The sequence below is a fragment of the Alligator mississippiensis genome, chromosome 4, assembly GCF_030867095.1.
Source record: "Alligator mississippiensis isolate rAllMis1 chromosome 4, rAllMis1, whole genome shotgun sequence".
Taxonomy (NCBI): Eukaryota; Metazoa; Chordata; order Crocodylia; family Alligatoridae; genus Alligator; species Alligator mississippiensis.
The window spans coordinates 15,219,673-15,236,390 of NC_081827.1; the positions used below are offsets into that span (position 1 = coordinate 15,219,673).

The window sequence follows — 16,718 nt, forward strand, 5'->3', positions numbered from 1 at the left end:
GCTCTGTGAAACAGTGCAAGGGACTTGATCAACAGACTTGTACCCTGGCTCAGTCAAGAACTCCTGAATCCTCATCTCAGCACCCATTAGAGCAGCACTCATGGGGCCCTACCTCATTGTGGTCTTCAGGTGCTACAGCAATATAAACACTAAATAATGACAAACTGAACAGAGGCCCCAGTACTGCACTTCCCAAGAGGTGCTAAATATCCTCAATCCCTATAAAATGTAATAGAAGTTCAGTGATCAGCACTTTATAGGATTATCCCCCTACTCCTTTGGTAGGAAAAACCTGCCGATCAAAATCCTCGTTCAGAAATCCTGCTCCTCATATCGGTAGTATAAACCCCCCACTGAAGAATAAGTTTGATATTGGTAATAGCCACTAGATGGCAACCTTATGTACAGGTTCAAACAAATGTAGCACTTGAAATCTGAAAAGTAGTGTTTGAAGGGTAGTCGAGGAGGAAGCTATGTTAGGCTCTCCAAGCCAAGGCAGACGGGAAATCTATCAGTGGAAATATTTTTTACATTTCAAACATTTTTGGATCCTATTAGGATTGTCCAACTCTGGCTGTGGACAGACAATACTAGCAATTGCTTTAAAAACAGATGGGGAGCCGCAGCTTAGGAGTTTCTGCTGCTGCACTGCTGTTGTTAAGTTGGCAGGCACCCAGAGTGATGCAAGTGAATTGAATCCCTGTAACTTTAACCCCAGAAGAAAACAGGGTTAAAATTACAATGGCTTTACTACACTTGCATTTCTATTATAGGAGCATGCAGACATAAGAGGTATAATGTAACAGCTTATACAGCTGTGGTATTATAGTACCATTCCACAATGATATCAGCATGTCATTTCTACATCCTCATCTAAATAATGGGGAAGACTTCACGCTACAAGGCACCACTCGGAAAATGCCAGCTCTTATGGCATTTTTACATGTGCTCCTGATGCGGCGCCGGGTGCTTTTAATTAGCGAACTAAGCTATTTCAAAGTGCCCGTGTGTCGCATGCATCAGCAGAACAGCACATCCCCATGCTGAGAAAAAGGCAGTAGTGCGCTTTGAACTAAAGCGCATTGAACGTGTTTTAGTTCAAAGCGCACCACCACCATTTTCTCAGTGCGGAGGTGCGCTGCGATGCTGACACACGACACGCAAGGCTGCCAGGGCGAGTCAATTTATGTGCTCCGGCAGACTCGATTAATCGAGTCTGTCCAACACGCTGGATTTCCAGCGCATCGGAGCAGGCTCCCCGCATGCAAGTGCCCATTAGATCTCACTGTTTTTGACCATGGAGAAATAAAAGTTCAGATCTTCTGTTGCAAAGACCTCAGAAAGACCAGAGCAGAATGCGTTTATTTGAAATCTCTAGGTTTATCTTGTGAATCATGTTTGTACATCTAATAGCGCCTCCATTTCGTGACACCCCTTAGCACCCTTGAAAGGATCTCAAGGCACCCGTGGTACCCTGCTTGGGAATCACTACACTAGACAACATTATTGCATTATTTTAACAGCTTAAACAGGATAGGAAAAAACAACAGGATGGCTTGAATTTGTCATAAGATCCATTTTCTTTGTGTCCTCAGGTCTATTTTACCCAAGTCCCTCATAATTCTTAATACACTTACCCTCAACAGCAGTCCTATCCAGCAGGCAAATATTATTGTCCCCATTTTTCAGCCAGGGCTCAGGGGCATGGAGATGACTTGTGACAGATTGCACTGGGTGACTGAGGCAGACCATGGATTAGAGTCGAGCCCTCCTGAGTCCAGCACTTCAGCCGCCAGGCCAGCCATGCTCTTCCCCTCCCATGTTTCTCCGATGGCTCTTTGCAGCCAGACCCGATACCTTTACTTCTCTACAACATCTTTTTTCTTCCTCTCTCCCTTCAGGTCCCCAGGTTTCTTGGAATATGAATAGCAGTGCAGTGTTTAAGTCCCAGTTCTTCATTTTAGGATCTAGCCCTTGGTATTCAGAACTAGTCAGTGCCTTTTATTACAATCCGGTCCAGGGAAAAAGCAGAGTACAAGGATGATCAAACATACAGTGGGAGCTGGGGGTAAAACTAGGAAAGACAGAACAAGAGCCAAAAGCACAAGGAAGCTGCAAAAAAGGGACATGCCATCTAGTTTTAACATGAAGAAATATGGTCTAGTGGTTAAAGAACAGGACAATTGCCTCTTTCAGCCAGTCTTGCTGTTTGATCTTGGACGCAATTACAGGGGACTCATGCAGAGTGAAACCCCTCACCTGGAAGTAGTAAAATACTACTACTTTTCCATACATACCTGAATACCCCCACTGATGCACCAGAGCCACTGACCCCTGTCCACGGGACCTCTGCCTTAGAAGAGAGCCCTAGATTGTCATGTATTAAACCTCCCTAATCCCAAGGGTAACTAACATTCACTAACCCCAGTGAATGTGAAACCCCAGTGGAACGTATAGACCAGTCTCCTTGCAGATACCTCGGTGCAAATCAGAGAGAGCTCCACCAACGTGGCACAGTAATGACAATCCATGCATGTGAGAGGGTCTGGCCAGAATCAGTACTGGATCAATGCTAGTGTACAAGCACGGTCATCCCCGATAGGAGGAACAGCAACACTCTGTGTATCACACGGAAAACCTGCAGAGGTGGGACTGAAGGAGACGAAGGTTAAAATATTCAGAAGTGCCTATCAGAGGTGTAGCAATGTAACTGGGGACATGGGGCAGCAGCACCCTCCAGCCGGCGCCACGCTGCCAGCACAATCATGTGGCTGTGGGGGCAGTATTTGTTCCTACTCCACCTCCCCCAAGTCAGCACCTAGGGCAGCAGCAGCAGTTGCCCAACCTAGTGCGTAGGCCACGTGTTTGAGGCCATGAAATGCTGCCTCCTTGCCAGACCTAGGACCACCACCCAGGATCCTTCAACACTCAGGGTAGGGCAGGGGGGAAGGCATGCCAAGCATGGGAGTGTGTATGAGGATGGGGAAGGGGAGCAAAGTCCTATATGCTGCTTCCTCTGCAGAGTGAAGGGGGGATACACTGCTTGGTGTGGGACTGTCTTGCCCAGCTCCTATAGCCAAGCACAGGCAGCATAGGGTGATATGTGTTGTGGCAAAGATGCCTGAAGATGGGGTTCATGTCCCACTCACCCCACCCTAGTTATGCTACTGCAAAGATCAAGACCCAGTCACTTGCTTCTGCTCAGCATGCAACAAAGCCCAGCCGTTCCCCAGCATTTGTCCTGAGCTGGCAGTCCAGCGCTGTTCTCGGGGACTCACTGGAGGGGCACGTGCTCAGGACAGCTACTCTGCCAATTGTCAGACTTGGCTGAGGGCCAGTAGGCAGAGCTTGGTCCTCTGCATTGATCCCAGGCTCAGCAGGGAGCCATCACAGACAGGTCCAAAGAGGGACTTGAGTTTGAAGTCCCATGGGCTGTGCTAGCAGCATTCTCTGGGCTACCGTACTGTAGCTGAAAAAACAGTGCTCTCTTACTATAAAACTCTTACCAGTGCAATACTACTGATTGCATATTGAATTTATCCACCAGGAAAATACACAAGGACTTTATTAAATAAAGCTTCCCTGATGAAAGGCTTAATAAGGACTTCAGGGTCTGGCAGCCGAAGGTTAAAGAAAGTCTCTCTCTTCCTGTCATTAATGATAAAAGCTAATCCTTATTTAACTTTCCATCAGGGAATGATCTTTTAGTCCTGGCTTCACTTACTAGAGTGCCTGCCTTTGAACTCCTTTCTTCAACGCCATACTATAACCCTCCTGCTCCCCAAAAGGCAACAAAATTAAACTAAAAAGCAACAAAATAAAACAAATGGGCAAAGTTCAAAGTGTTAATTTGCTAAGCCACAACCACCGAGTGCCTGGATTTCAGCCTGCTGTAGGGAGCACGTCTTTCCCTCTGCCTCTGCATACAGTCTAAGATGCCTCTTGTATCATATGAAGGACTTAGAGACACTGACTTCTCTTTGAGTTTCAAACCCAATAGATAAGGGCTAAGAATTTCAAGTGCACCATCAGACATTTTTTCTCCAATACAGCTGTACCAAGTAGTGTATCCAGTCAATCAAGAGGTCTAAGCACAGGACTGAGAGTCAAAAGCAGATTTCTCATCCTGGGCTTGACACCAAATTGTTCTGGGGCCTTGAAGTGTTGTAGTAGTTTCCATCCATTAAAGGAGGGGGGGGAGGGGAATACGTACCTTCAGCTTCTGCTACTACTCACAGGAAATAATATTCATGAAGCACACAGAACATGCACAACTCTAGGTAAAAGCTTAATATAACTGAGTGTGTCTATATGTATTTATCTAAGTGTCTGAACTTGCCATCTAAAACAAAGGTAATTAGTTCTGAGCCAAAAGCAAGTCAGAGCACTGTATGTAAAGGAAGCTAAAAAAAAAAAGGAATTTAAAACCCCCATCAGCTGTCCTGATTCTTGTTCCATTCATTTATCTCCCCAAACAGTTGTGAAAAGACACTGCTCCTCATTGCTGTGTTGTCCAATCAGTTACCTGTATAAAGGAAACCCCCCCTTCCCCCAAACCTGAAAGAAAATTGCAAAAAGGCATGTGATGTAAAAGGTTTAGGGTTCTTTTATCTGAGGCTTATTAGGCCTTCTGTGACTTTCTTGTACTACAGCCAAACCTTCAGCTGTATCATGTCTTGTGACTGCAGACAAGAGGAATAGCTGAGAGGAAGCCATTGTACTCTGAACTTACATGGCATGGCGATTGCTTATAATAGCTTGTGATTAACGCTAACAGCATGATAAATATCAAGGACAAAACACGTTTTCTAAGGTTGATGCCAAATATTTTGATAAGCCAGGATCCTGCCCTCAGCTAGCACAGAAAAGGGGCTTGGTTGAACTGCAACATTAAAATCTAAGATGGCCTGCACAATGACCTGCTCCTCAGAGCAGTCCTTGACACTGTTTGACACTTAGTCCTGTTCCCATTCATGTCAATGGGGAAAATTCCCATTGATTTTAATGGAGCAGGATGAAGCCCATAAATATGCTAGGGGAAGATACAGAGCCTTCCTCACTATCATTCACATACAGGCACTACAACCTTGAAATATGCAGGTCATTCTTGGTAACCTTCTTATTTCTAAAGGGCTTATTCTACACTCTTTGTGTTGCTTCCCTCGTAAAACCACCCTCAGCCTAGTGATGCCAAAAATTTGGCAGGGAGGCCATGGTCTAGGCCCAGTGGTTTGAGCCTAGGACAGAGTCCAGACCACCATCTTCTTTTATAAAACCTCTGAGACGCATCTTCTCTGTTGTCACGGTTTTCCATTTCCATCAGTCAAAGGATTTCATGCCGCTCACCAGAATATTTTAAGACTTGAGTGTGTCAGATAAGAGGCTATTAAAGTGCAACAAATTTATAGCAAAAACCTGCATTAGGTTGTATTTTCATGTTCCCAGATCTCAACCCTCTGTGCACACACTCATTTGCCAGCCCTTCCGTGTTCTCAGAGAGGGAATCTTGCCTTTGAGGTTCCCCAGCAGTAAGAGACTTCGGGAGGCGCACACAACTCCTTCACCCCTTGTACCTTCCTTAAAAGCAATGCAGACAGTACTGATTTCAATCGTTTAATAGTTGCATTGCTGTGGCTGCTTCCTCTCCTCTCCAGGCCAGAAATCATTATGTCAGTCACATGGGTGCAAGCAATTTTAAATCATGGACTAAAATCTAGGGCTGGCCCAACCTTAACGGTAGCCAAAGCCTCTCTCTGCATAGTACATCATGTTCAAATGAACATAAGATAAAGGAGAACAGACTTCCTCCCTGTAGTGAACTTACAGAAGATAGTACGTGCAAAGCCATCTGACACGATACATTATTAGCATGATGCAATCCAACCCTGTACGAAGAAAGTGCATCTTTTTTGTTTTGCGTTGTTTTTACTGGAATCACGACAAAAGCAGATCACACACCCTCTTCCCTTTATTTGTTTCTGAAACTGGAATCAAAGGATAATTTGAACCACATTTTGAGTAAGTTTGGGGTGGAGGGTGCTGGGGGAGAGCACAGGGCCACATTTCTGACAGGTTCTGTATTAACACCCCATTGCCTCTTACCTTCCCCCACCAATCTGACAGCTCCTGGAGCAGCTCCAGTGTTTCCACTCCAGCAGCACTGCCAGGATCCATTCCCCACGCCGAGTACTTTCTGAAGGAAAGAGCATTTCCTGACATCTGCTCTGATTTCACTGCTCTTCCCTCCCCCTTCCACTCGACCCACTTCTTTTTGTCTCTTTTCCTCTCTACACCTGATTGGGCTAGTCTCAGTGCTCAGGTCAACGTTGTCATTGCCATCAAGAATTCAGTATAGGAGGGGAGAGCCACTCACCTACCCACACCTCCTTTTTTCCATTTCTCCCTGTTTTTGCCAGTCTGCCTTGACATGTCATCATCTTGTTGTCAGACAACTGAATCCCACAGTTGCTAAGCATTCTGATGCCAATCCAACAATCATTTGAGCACGTGCTTAAATTTAAACACCTGAATAGTCCCATTTGTACGCATACGCTTAAGTGTTTTTCTGACTTCAGAGCATCTTTGCAAGACTAAACCCAGGACTGCTCTCATTTCTTATTCCTAGGGTGACCATAAGTCCTGATTTGACCAGATTACTCCCGGATTTCGTAAACTGGTCCTGGCCGGTTGGTGAAAATTAAAAACAGAAGTCCCAGAATCACAGGGGTGCAGGCTCCAGTTTGGTAGGGAGATGGAGCAACAGGTCCTTAAAAATGATATGGTCACCCTACTTACTCCTCACTGCTTTTTCTATTGGGCAAAATGTATCCGTGGTAGAACCTCCTTGATCTCCGGACTGAATTTTATCCAGTTGGCGCTAAGAAGGGTAGCAAACCTGAGCGTGATAGTTTCTAGGAACTATTTAATCTCATTAAAATTTTCCCTAACACATCCTCTCCACACACTTGCAATAGCTAAACAGCTTTGCAATCCTTCTCTCTCTCAAATTGCTTCTCCATATTCTGTCCATATCTTAAATGCCTTCCATTGAAAATAGGATGCAAAATGATTGCAAGATTTAGCTGCACCTGCCAACCTAATATGCTCATAATTTAGCACATATAAATATGGCTGCCATTCAAAGCAACCGCGTCATTATGACCTTGAAATTACCCCCTGCAAAAAGAAAAAGAAAACATAATATTTAAATAAACTTGGAAAACTTTCAGCCCAGCTCAGAAACTCCATTTCAGCAGGTGATAACAGACACAGTTGCATATTCCAAGCACATAGTAGATTTTATTAAGCTTAACTTTGGTTCTAAGTATTCCACCCTCATTTTTCATCATACCTTTAAAAACAATTATACAAGAGCAAATACAAAAAATATTAAATTATGAAAACAAATCCATTAAGGCTCCCTTTTTATATTTATATATATTTATATATGTACACTCAAAGAAGGAGATATATCAACAGGAGGTTAAAGCCAGCTTTAGGAGCTAGAAACAAAACCCTACGTTTACTATCCTAGTATCAAAAAGTAAAGGGTTAAAAAGATTCTTGCCCTATTGGAGGCAAAAGTGGTAAAAGTTTAAATCAATGGAACACTTGGAGGATTGCTTAAAATTCCAAAAAACTAAGGGCCAAATTAGGAATCCCTTACTCAGAAGGGCAAACTGCCCTCCAAACAAGCACCCCATTGGAAACAATGGCACTTCTGGTGTGACTAAGTGGTCACCAATCTAGGGGCCGCACATTCTAGCCCAATGCTGGACCCTGATTTTAATGACCGATTTTTGCCTTTCGAAACACCATCAAATAGACTTTGGGATTCCTTGGCAAAGATTTCTACGGTGTCCTAACACACGCATCAACGTTCTACTAGTATTTAATCTAGCAAGAGAGAATTTGAATTAAAAAGAAAGCCTACTTCACACTTTATGTACAAGGGAGTTTTCAAGCCTTCTGCGAAAGAAAAGCTCTACCCTGAATCACAAGCCAATAGGAAAAGAAAGTGGAAAAGATCCATCCTGCATTTGCCACAATCACCTAATCCAAAAATCAATGAAATTAAAGGAGATCTTCCCATTGACTTCCCTGTATTTTGAGTTTAGACCCCAATTTCTTTTATATCAGTGGCTGTGAGTAGCAGGGCTGTCTCACAGATGGAAGGGAAGTGGTAAAGCCTACGATTCCTTCTGAGAAAACAAGTTGATCAGGCAAGATGGGCATTTCTTCCCTCTTGCTGAAGACCTGCCTGTTGAACATGAGAGCAGCTGTAGAGTGGAGTTCAGCAGACTTGAAGAAGGTCGTGATGAGGCAGGGATTGGGTGGCTAAAAATCAAGGTAGGATTTCTAAGGGAGCATTTTTCACAGTCCTGTCTTGTAGGATGCACCACATAAAACAAGAGTGTAGGGCCGTCTTAACAGAAGACAAGCAGCCAAGTCACTTGATCAGTGTGAACATCTGAACAATGGGCTGACCAACAGGAAGACGACTTCCTTCCCAAGGAAGTACAGAAGGGAAGAAGCTGAAGTAGTTAGAATTTTGTTTTGCAGGAAAACAGCATGGAAGATCCTTATATTTGGCCTCTATAATCTATCCTCTATAACTGACCATAAAGGGAACAATTTTGTAAGCCCTTTTAGCGTTCAGTCTTCTGAACGTGAGCTTTGCTGTAAATCTAGTCAACGGTAGTATGTTTGTCACAACTTAATTTACTTCTAAATTTGATTGTGTCCTCATAAGAAATGCCTGGATCTTAACGACATGACAGATGCAGCCAGAAAGCATAGCTAAGTTGGCGCATTATGCCCTGCCTGCTAAACTGAAGTTGTATTTAATTTCCAGGATGCAGAAGGGAAAGCAAAAGAGAAAAATACAATAAAACTTCTTACGCAGAAACGCACACACTTCATATTATCAGAGCGTGTTCTCAAACAGTGAGCTCAGGTGTAAGCACAAGCTAGGATGTATTTCTGTTTAGCAACTGATGGCAAAAACTACAACCAGATCACCACTGGTGTGATGAGCATTTCTCTCTAGTTTCTAAGGTCTTTGAGACATGTGCACCCATTTATCTCAGCTTAGGACCTGAGCCTACATGAGCCATCATCTGTTCCGCATGCCCAACTCCAGGATGCCCTGGAAAAAAACAGTAGTCATAAACACAAAGGGTCAAATTCTTCATCAAACAAAGTAGAGCCTTACTCAAGAGCAGTTCAAGGGACTACTTGCCCGAGGATGACAGAAATCCAGCCTTAAAACTCAGTGGTAATGCGAGTCCCTCATTTCACGAGGCAAAGGAAAGATAAGATAAATCAGGTCCATTTCATAAAGCAAAATTAAGAAAGGTTTCTCATTTCAGTAGCAATTTAACTATCCCTCCATAGCAGGTCTGGGTCGCCATCCCTGTTCTGGTCAATGGGAGTTCACAGGTAGAATCACTCCCCTAGCTCAATGGGCCTGTGGTCAGTCACACCAAGTGCGATTACAGGTCCTGACCAACCCAATAATACTGAGTTTGGATCTTGGGGTTCACAGCACAGAAAAAACACATCAACAAAATAGGCAGGATTTCAAAATGTAACAACTAAAAGTGAGGGCTGGTTGCCTGTAAGAGCTGGGAAAAGCAAGGTGAGCAGGTGGAGCTGCATGGGCCTGTCCACAGTACAATTCCTCTGTGGAAGATAAAGGAGTGTCTGAAGGTAGAAAGGAAAAAATAAAAAATAAAAATCAGATTTTTACCTGCCCAAGTAGGGAAATAATCTGATTTTTGTTCTCTCAAGGACCAAATTCTAGATGCACCTCCGGAGGTGGAATTTGGCTGAAAATATTTCTAGCTGCTCAGGGCTGCTGAAAGCAAGCATTCCCATCTCCCCACACCAATTTCCTCTATTGTAACAGATAACCAAGGTGCTCAGGTATGATTAAACTATACCACTTCCTCTCTGGATTTAAACACCTATTAAAATTAAGTGCATGAATCCACATTTCCCAACCAGACTTGACCCAGACCAAAGGGACAGACAGTGAGAAGTTTACTGCACAGCCAAATTCCATAAAATACTAGCAGAGGATTTTTTTTTCCTTAAAAAAAAAAAAAAAAGAGCAAAATACAACTTTGATGTCTTCATTAAACTGGGATTAGAAGAAACCAAGCAGTGCAACATTCAAGGGGTTTATCTAGGGCCCCTGGTTTCTTTTAAGTCTCCGATTAAGCACTTCAGATGTCCACAACCCTGAACTGACAACAGGCTGCTTCCATTTGTCTCAGGTCTGTGTTTGGCGAATTCAATCGTTTTATGTTGCAGTCTTAATCCATACACGTTCCAGAAATTCAAAACTCATCCTCAGCAAATGTCACCTGGATGCTGTTTATCCTCTCTACTGCGGGCAAATTTGAGACAATCTCTCTCTGCAGCCACCACTGGAACGCTGGCAGTCTTAGCAGGTGCTTGCTCTAGGAGTCTGGGGCTTCTGTAGTTTCTTGGACCGTCCTCCTTAAATTGCCTTTGACTTTTACAAATTCAGGTGCGTTTTCCTGCTCCTCCTGTATCTTCTGCTTCTCGAGTTCCAGCTTAAAAGAGATTTGCATATAAAAATAAAATGAAATGACCATGTTGCAGGGCAAAACTACAGCCTTCATTCCATGCAGAAGGAAGCTTATTTTCAAAGAATCAGGTATGACAGAGGGTACACTAAACATTCCCCTTGTCTTTCCCCCCTCCTCCACCCCACAAAAGGTGAAGAGGCTTCAATCAAGAGTACTGGACTGCATCTGTTTTCTATTTCACTCCAAACCCTTCTCTCTTCAAAGCTCCGTTAGATTTGGGAACACTTTTGGTACATGGGGCAAACTGCTTGTCTGATGGGGCAAAGGGTCTGGGAGCAAATTCTCATTGCGATCTTTGGTTAAAAAAAAGATAACCTCTCCTCTTCTACTCCACTCCTGGATTGCCAATCCTGTCCCCTGAGAGAACACAGGCGAACAGGCTCTGAGCCATGGAGGTAAGTGCCTCACCTGAGGTATCTTTGCCTATCCTGAATGTCCTCGGTTCCTTTAGTACCCATCCCTTGAACTTTTACATCTCGGAGTTCCTGCCTCTATGTGGAATCATCCAAAAAAGCGGTAGGACATGAGGTTATTCACTGTAGCCATGCACTGGCAAAGAAGGCTGGCTGCTTTACGCACCATTTTGAAGACTAGCAGCCCTACCACTTGACAGCAAACCTAGGAGCCGACAAGCAGGAAGAAGCACCTCTTTGTAAAATGAATGGTAAATGCACTCCTGAAAGCAACGTTTCATTTGAATACACCAAGGTCTCCCTGCTGATTAACGGGGATTGTGTAGCACCTACCCGAACAGGCTCTCCCTCCTCCTGGCTCTGTGACAAGGGACACATCTTATTAAGATAAGATAAGAACTGCTATGCTCTGCGATGAATCATGGTGTCAGGCCGACCTACAGGGCTCCCAGAGTTGCAACACTATTTGTTATGGGCAGGGCTTTTTTCTCTGGTAAACAAGAGTTTTCATTTCTGAATCTGAACTTGAGCCAACCAAGGGCATTTCAAGGATCTACCAAGCGCAGGCCGAGCTCCAGATAAACAGAATCCATTTCCTTCCTCAAAGATAGCACTTACCTGTTAATGCATATCAATTTTAGGCTTGAAATGTAATTAGTTAATTAATATTTCATTAGAATATTAGCCGACTTAACTGGATTTTTATTAAGGCAGATCTTATTGTTCTTCAAACTTTTCTTCTTCAAATGGATTCTTTTTAAGAGGAGAAGTGATGCTTTCGAGGATCGGGTCTTCTGTCTGCGGGCACTTTAGATGCTTGCCTAATGCAGAGACAAGGCACCTTGAGAGAGACAGTGGCTGTCCCTCTGCAGAGCGCTGCATCTAACCCCAGCGGATAGGAGGAAAGCACCTTCTCCCCAGCTCTGCAAGTAAAGTGCCTTTTTAAAAATCTTTTTTAAAAGAGGCCTGGTGATAGATTTATAATCCACAAGGGACCTTTTTAATCACCCAGTCTGACCAGATGCATAACACAGGCCAAAGAACCCCACCTTCCTCATGATTTGTACATTAAGCCCAACCTTTAATCGAGTTGATTATAGCATTTCTTACAGGAACATATCCTGTCTTAAAGACACTGAGGGATGGAGGATCCACCCCCATTCTAGTGGGTAATTATATGTTACTTTTAGTTATTATTAATAACTGGTACCTTATTTCTTGTATATTGTCAGCTTCCAAGTACTGGCTCTCATTAAGCCTTTTTCTACTAGGCTTACTAATCACCTACAATCAGAAGTCTCATCTCTGTGTAGGTACCTCGTCCTGCATAAAACTGTCACTAGACTGAACTGCTTTTGTTTCTTAATCTAAGGGCATGTTTCCCAGCTCTCGAGTTATTCTTATAGAAATATTCTGAACCTTTCTGAAGTGCGGGTACCAGAATTACCAGACGAAGGGTTTTTGAACCCGAAAGCTTGCTTAATAACTATTCTCCAACTATTCGGGTTGGTCTAATAAAAGATACTAAATTCACCCAAGGAACCTTGTCTGTGGTACCAGAATTAAGCACGCGTCCCAGCAGTGCTCGCAGTTATGTTGTGTACAGAGAAAATACACCTGCCTGACGTTTTCTGGGCTATAGCCACAGATTTCATTTGTGCTCTTAGCTCCAGTGTTGCACTGGGACTGGTGTCCAATTTCTTCTCTGCTATGACCGAAACGTATGTGGGGACTGTTTCCCAGAAACCAATCAGGTACATGTCACCTATGTACTTTGCTCCGAGATGTATGAACTTGTATTTGGCCGTGTTAGGAAGTACCACACAACAACTAGCTTCAAGAGTTCTTTAACAGAGGGTGAAGAAAGATGTGAAGAGGGTAAAACCATGGACCAAGATTCAGAAATCTGGGTTCAATTCCATCCTCAGCTATGGTAGCCCAACTAGCTTGCTAAATCTTGCTGGCACAGCGGTGCTGCTTAGAAATGTGACTCTGCTTAGCTGGTAAGCTCTTAATATAGCTGCCATTACAAGAGTGCACACTAGTATTTCATTTACTGAACCAGCCTAACCTATAGCACCAAAAGAACTCTGTGACTGTAGCGGTGTCTGCACTACAAGGGTTTTGTCCATAGAGTTACACCAGCAAAACACTCCTAGTGCAGATACGGCCTTTATCTCCCATGTACCTCAATTCACTAACCTGTTAAATGAAGATAACACTTTTGTATCTCATGACGATGCTGAAAGAACACAGCCCATTCAGAATTGTAAGGGGCTCAGAGACGACATGTAAATACCCACACAGGAAGGTCTTCCAACTACTCTAGCAAACCCAGCCTATTCTACTCTCACGCAGTGAGGTTCTTCACCAAGTTCTAGTCCTGCTAGCACCATTTCCCTGCTCACCTGCTCCAGCTTCTGCTGTCGTTTCAGTAGCTCTATTTCCAGGTCCGATTTCTTCTTCTGTGCTTCCTCTTCTTTCTGCTGCTTAATCACTTGATCTCGTTTTCTCTTCTCCATCACCTTTTGCAGCTCTGGTTTATTCTGAGGTGCAAGACCCCTTTGAAAAGAGAGAGAAAAGCAGAGTTTTTAATGAGCTACATTCTCTTAGAAGCATAAGCAGGTTTCCCAAAGTACTCTCTACAAAGGGTAACAATCGGTTATCTAAGAACAAAAGGGAGACTTAAGAGTATTAATGCAGCACTGCACAGAAGTACACCAAAAGCCCAGATCCACATCAGAATTGGGGACCCCTACTACAGATGAAATTTCCCAGTAAAAACAAGAACAGAGCTGGCTGGGCACACGACCTGGAAGTCCAGCACACCATCTTCCTGTTTTAAGTAACAGACTACACAGACTTGATTCACTGAGGTCTGCACAGGTTGCTGAATCTACAGAAGTCTGCATGAATAGAGTTGGGAAATTGTTCTCAGCTGGATTTCTGCCACATTACTCCTGGGGGTTGTGAGCATCTGGGTATTTTACACGTGACTGGCTGCAATGTTCAAGAGGTGAATCGTTTTTGCTGAAAACATTGACAGCTGCCATGCTAACCTCAAAGAGCAGAAATCCTTAACTACAATTGTGATGGCCCTAGAGATCAGACTAGCAAATTCCCAATGAGAAGCTTAAAATCTTGCGGGGAGGGTGAGTGTTTTCCCTCCTACAAGGTCCTCTCTGGTATACAACTTACTTCTTTCAAGTCTGTGGTTACTGGGGAAGGTAGATTATTTAGCACTTTTCCATTATTTTTACTATCTTTCTATCTTGGTCACCTGAGGAATTTTCCTAAATATTGCCAGGATAAAGAATAAACCTGTGAGGAGATTTCAAATTAATTTAGAGACTGGCATTTGCTATATTACATTTCTAGTAAACGCAAAGCATACAGGTCTGAATTCTATTGCCATTATTACCGTCTTTTCTTTAAAAACATGCAACGCTGTTAAGTACTTTTAATTTCAATTTTAAGAAAGCACTTTTTTCCCCTTCCCATACATGATGGATCTCCATAGCTGCCTAATTCTTCTACATTATGCCAAAATGATAGCACTGCACAATGATGTATTAAGATGACATTTTACCATTACATCTATGAATTACTGTATGTATTATGCAATACTCAAATCTTTGCACATTACACCCACCGCCAGCAAAGTTAAATATTTAGTAACACTAAATGCTTCTCACTATACTTCTCATAATATATCTCATGCCCTGAATGGGATAGACCTTACAAGATTTATTTAATATTTCATTATGTTTCATGCCATTTTGAATTTATATTTGCACTGCATAAAAATGAAAGGCATTAAAATGGGAAGATTAGAAGCACTCATTTTTTTACTACTATTATAGGGAATCAAGCGTGTTGTGGGCCAAACCTACAGAGCCTTCCAAGTCAGTGGTAACGAGTCAAGTTGGTCAGGAAACGGATGCAATTTATAAAAGTAGCATATCTTGTTCTTATTTAACATTCAGTAATATGACACATTGAGCAATGTGTAATCTAAAGATAGATTAGGAGTACAACAGGAAGGGCAGCTAACAGCAGAGGAAGATATAAAGAGGCTCTTCAGTTTGTTTCACGTTGATTTGGCAAGGTTAGTACCCACCTCTAAGGCATTCTTCTACGCAAAGTCATTGGCACCCTAGAGGTTGCCAGGTTATTTAATCACTGCCCAGCACTCAGCATTAACAGTCACAGGTAGCACTATCTACTGTACATTACAGTAGCAGGAGAACCTGCCCTCACTTATAATGCATTAACTATAATGAGGCAAAATCACAGTATAGACAGTGCAATCTGTATTTTAACACGAGTTAGCTGATAGGAGTCAAACTTGAATGCCCCTTTGGCTGACGCTTACCAGCAAACACATGTTAATAGAGAAAAAGAGCATACACCACAGGATCCTCTGCCTTAACCTTTGGACTAAGCGTGGGAGTTAGCTGCTACCATTTCCAGGGAACAGTTTATTTCCACTATGCATTCAAATGACCATACCTATGTAGGGCAGTGCAGAATCAGGCTGCGTATGCATTTGTCTGCATCTGGAAGATGGAGAGTGCTGACTGAGCCCAACCAAAGCACAGTCTTTTCTCTAAAGTAGATGCATAATTTTGATTAGCTGGTCAATGCTTGGGCTCAAGGGAGCCCACCTTACGGCTACTGACAGACAGAATCCTTGAGTGCTTTAAAAGACAGGGGAGAGTCGACGTTCAGGAACTGCACCAGATGTTATATTACTATAGGAGCCTCTACTGGCTCCTATGCCAAACTAAGAGAGCTATATCACTGTAATTAACCTTGGATGAATAAATGAAAGAGTGCTAAATGTGACTACAGTTCTGCTACACCTGCACTGCTACAGAAGTACATAAAAATGTTGGTTACATAGCAAAAGTGTTATACCGTGATTCAATACTGATGGAAATGTTAAGTCTGTCCATGCTCTGCATATCTTCATTAGCATAAAGTGGTGTATTAATTAATATGTTAAACATCTAGTATAGGCAAGGCAATTTGTATTATAACATGTTGGCTGGTCAACCCTGTATGCCTGGATGGATCATGAGTCTGATGATTGCAATACTAAAACTCAAAAATATTACTTAAAGAAAGAAGGTTTACAATCTTTCTACAGACTCTTTCTGTTGGCAAAAATCTGCATCAAAAGAAGTATTTTACTTCTGTGCAAGTGAATAAGGATCTAAAATTAAATGCTCTTGCTAATCAAAATGACAATAAAAAGAAGCATGGGTAAAGGAGGCAGCCCAATTCTTCTGTATAATAGGATATTCTTCTAAAAGAAAAAGAAAGACTCCAGACTAAAGTACTTTATGCTCATATAAACCTTAAAGGAAAAAGTAAAGATTTAATTCAGTGCAGCTACCCGTATTTTACAAGATCAGCAATAACAAAACCGCAAGTGTCTTTCAATGCTTTTAAACTGCTTGGTGCTAGGAGCTGGACTTTGATGTTTAATCCCATTAGCAAAAAATAGGGTGCGCACACATACACAAGCAACCCCTGAAAGTGTGAACTTTTTCTGATCTACTTGGCAGTCGGTGTAATGTGTCCATTTCAATGCCACTGGAGAAGTAGACCACATAAATGATTCATTCAGAGTTATGTATCTAAACCTAGCATTTGTGGGGATTTCACCATTAGAAATGCA

At 42.8% G+C, this 16,718-nt stretch overlaps 1 protein-coding gene across 4 annotated transcripts in view; it reads right to left on the reverse strand.

Moving 5' to 3' along the window:
• Positions 1-7,279: 7,279 nt before the first annotated feature.
• Positions 7,280-16,718, reverse strand: part of FAM107B (family with sequence similarity 107 member B) — a 79,871-nt gene continuing 70,432 nt past the window's right edge. For all 4 annotated transcript variants that reach the window (XM_014607514.3, XM_006273197.4, XM_014607513.3 and 1 more), the window contains exons 3-4: positions 13,441-13,594; positions 7,280-10,583 (exon numbers count right to left, since the gene is read on the reverse strand). In XM_014607514.3, coding sequence (XP_014463000.1) covers positions 10,467-10,583; positions 13,441-13,594 — 271 coding nt within the window. In that variant the 3' untranslated portion in view covers positions 7,280-10,466. The remainder of the gene's footprint in view (positions 10,584-13,440; positions 13,595-16,718) is intronic.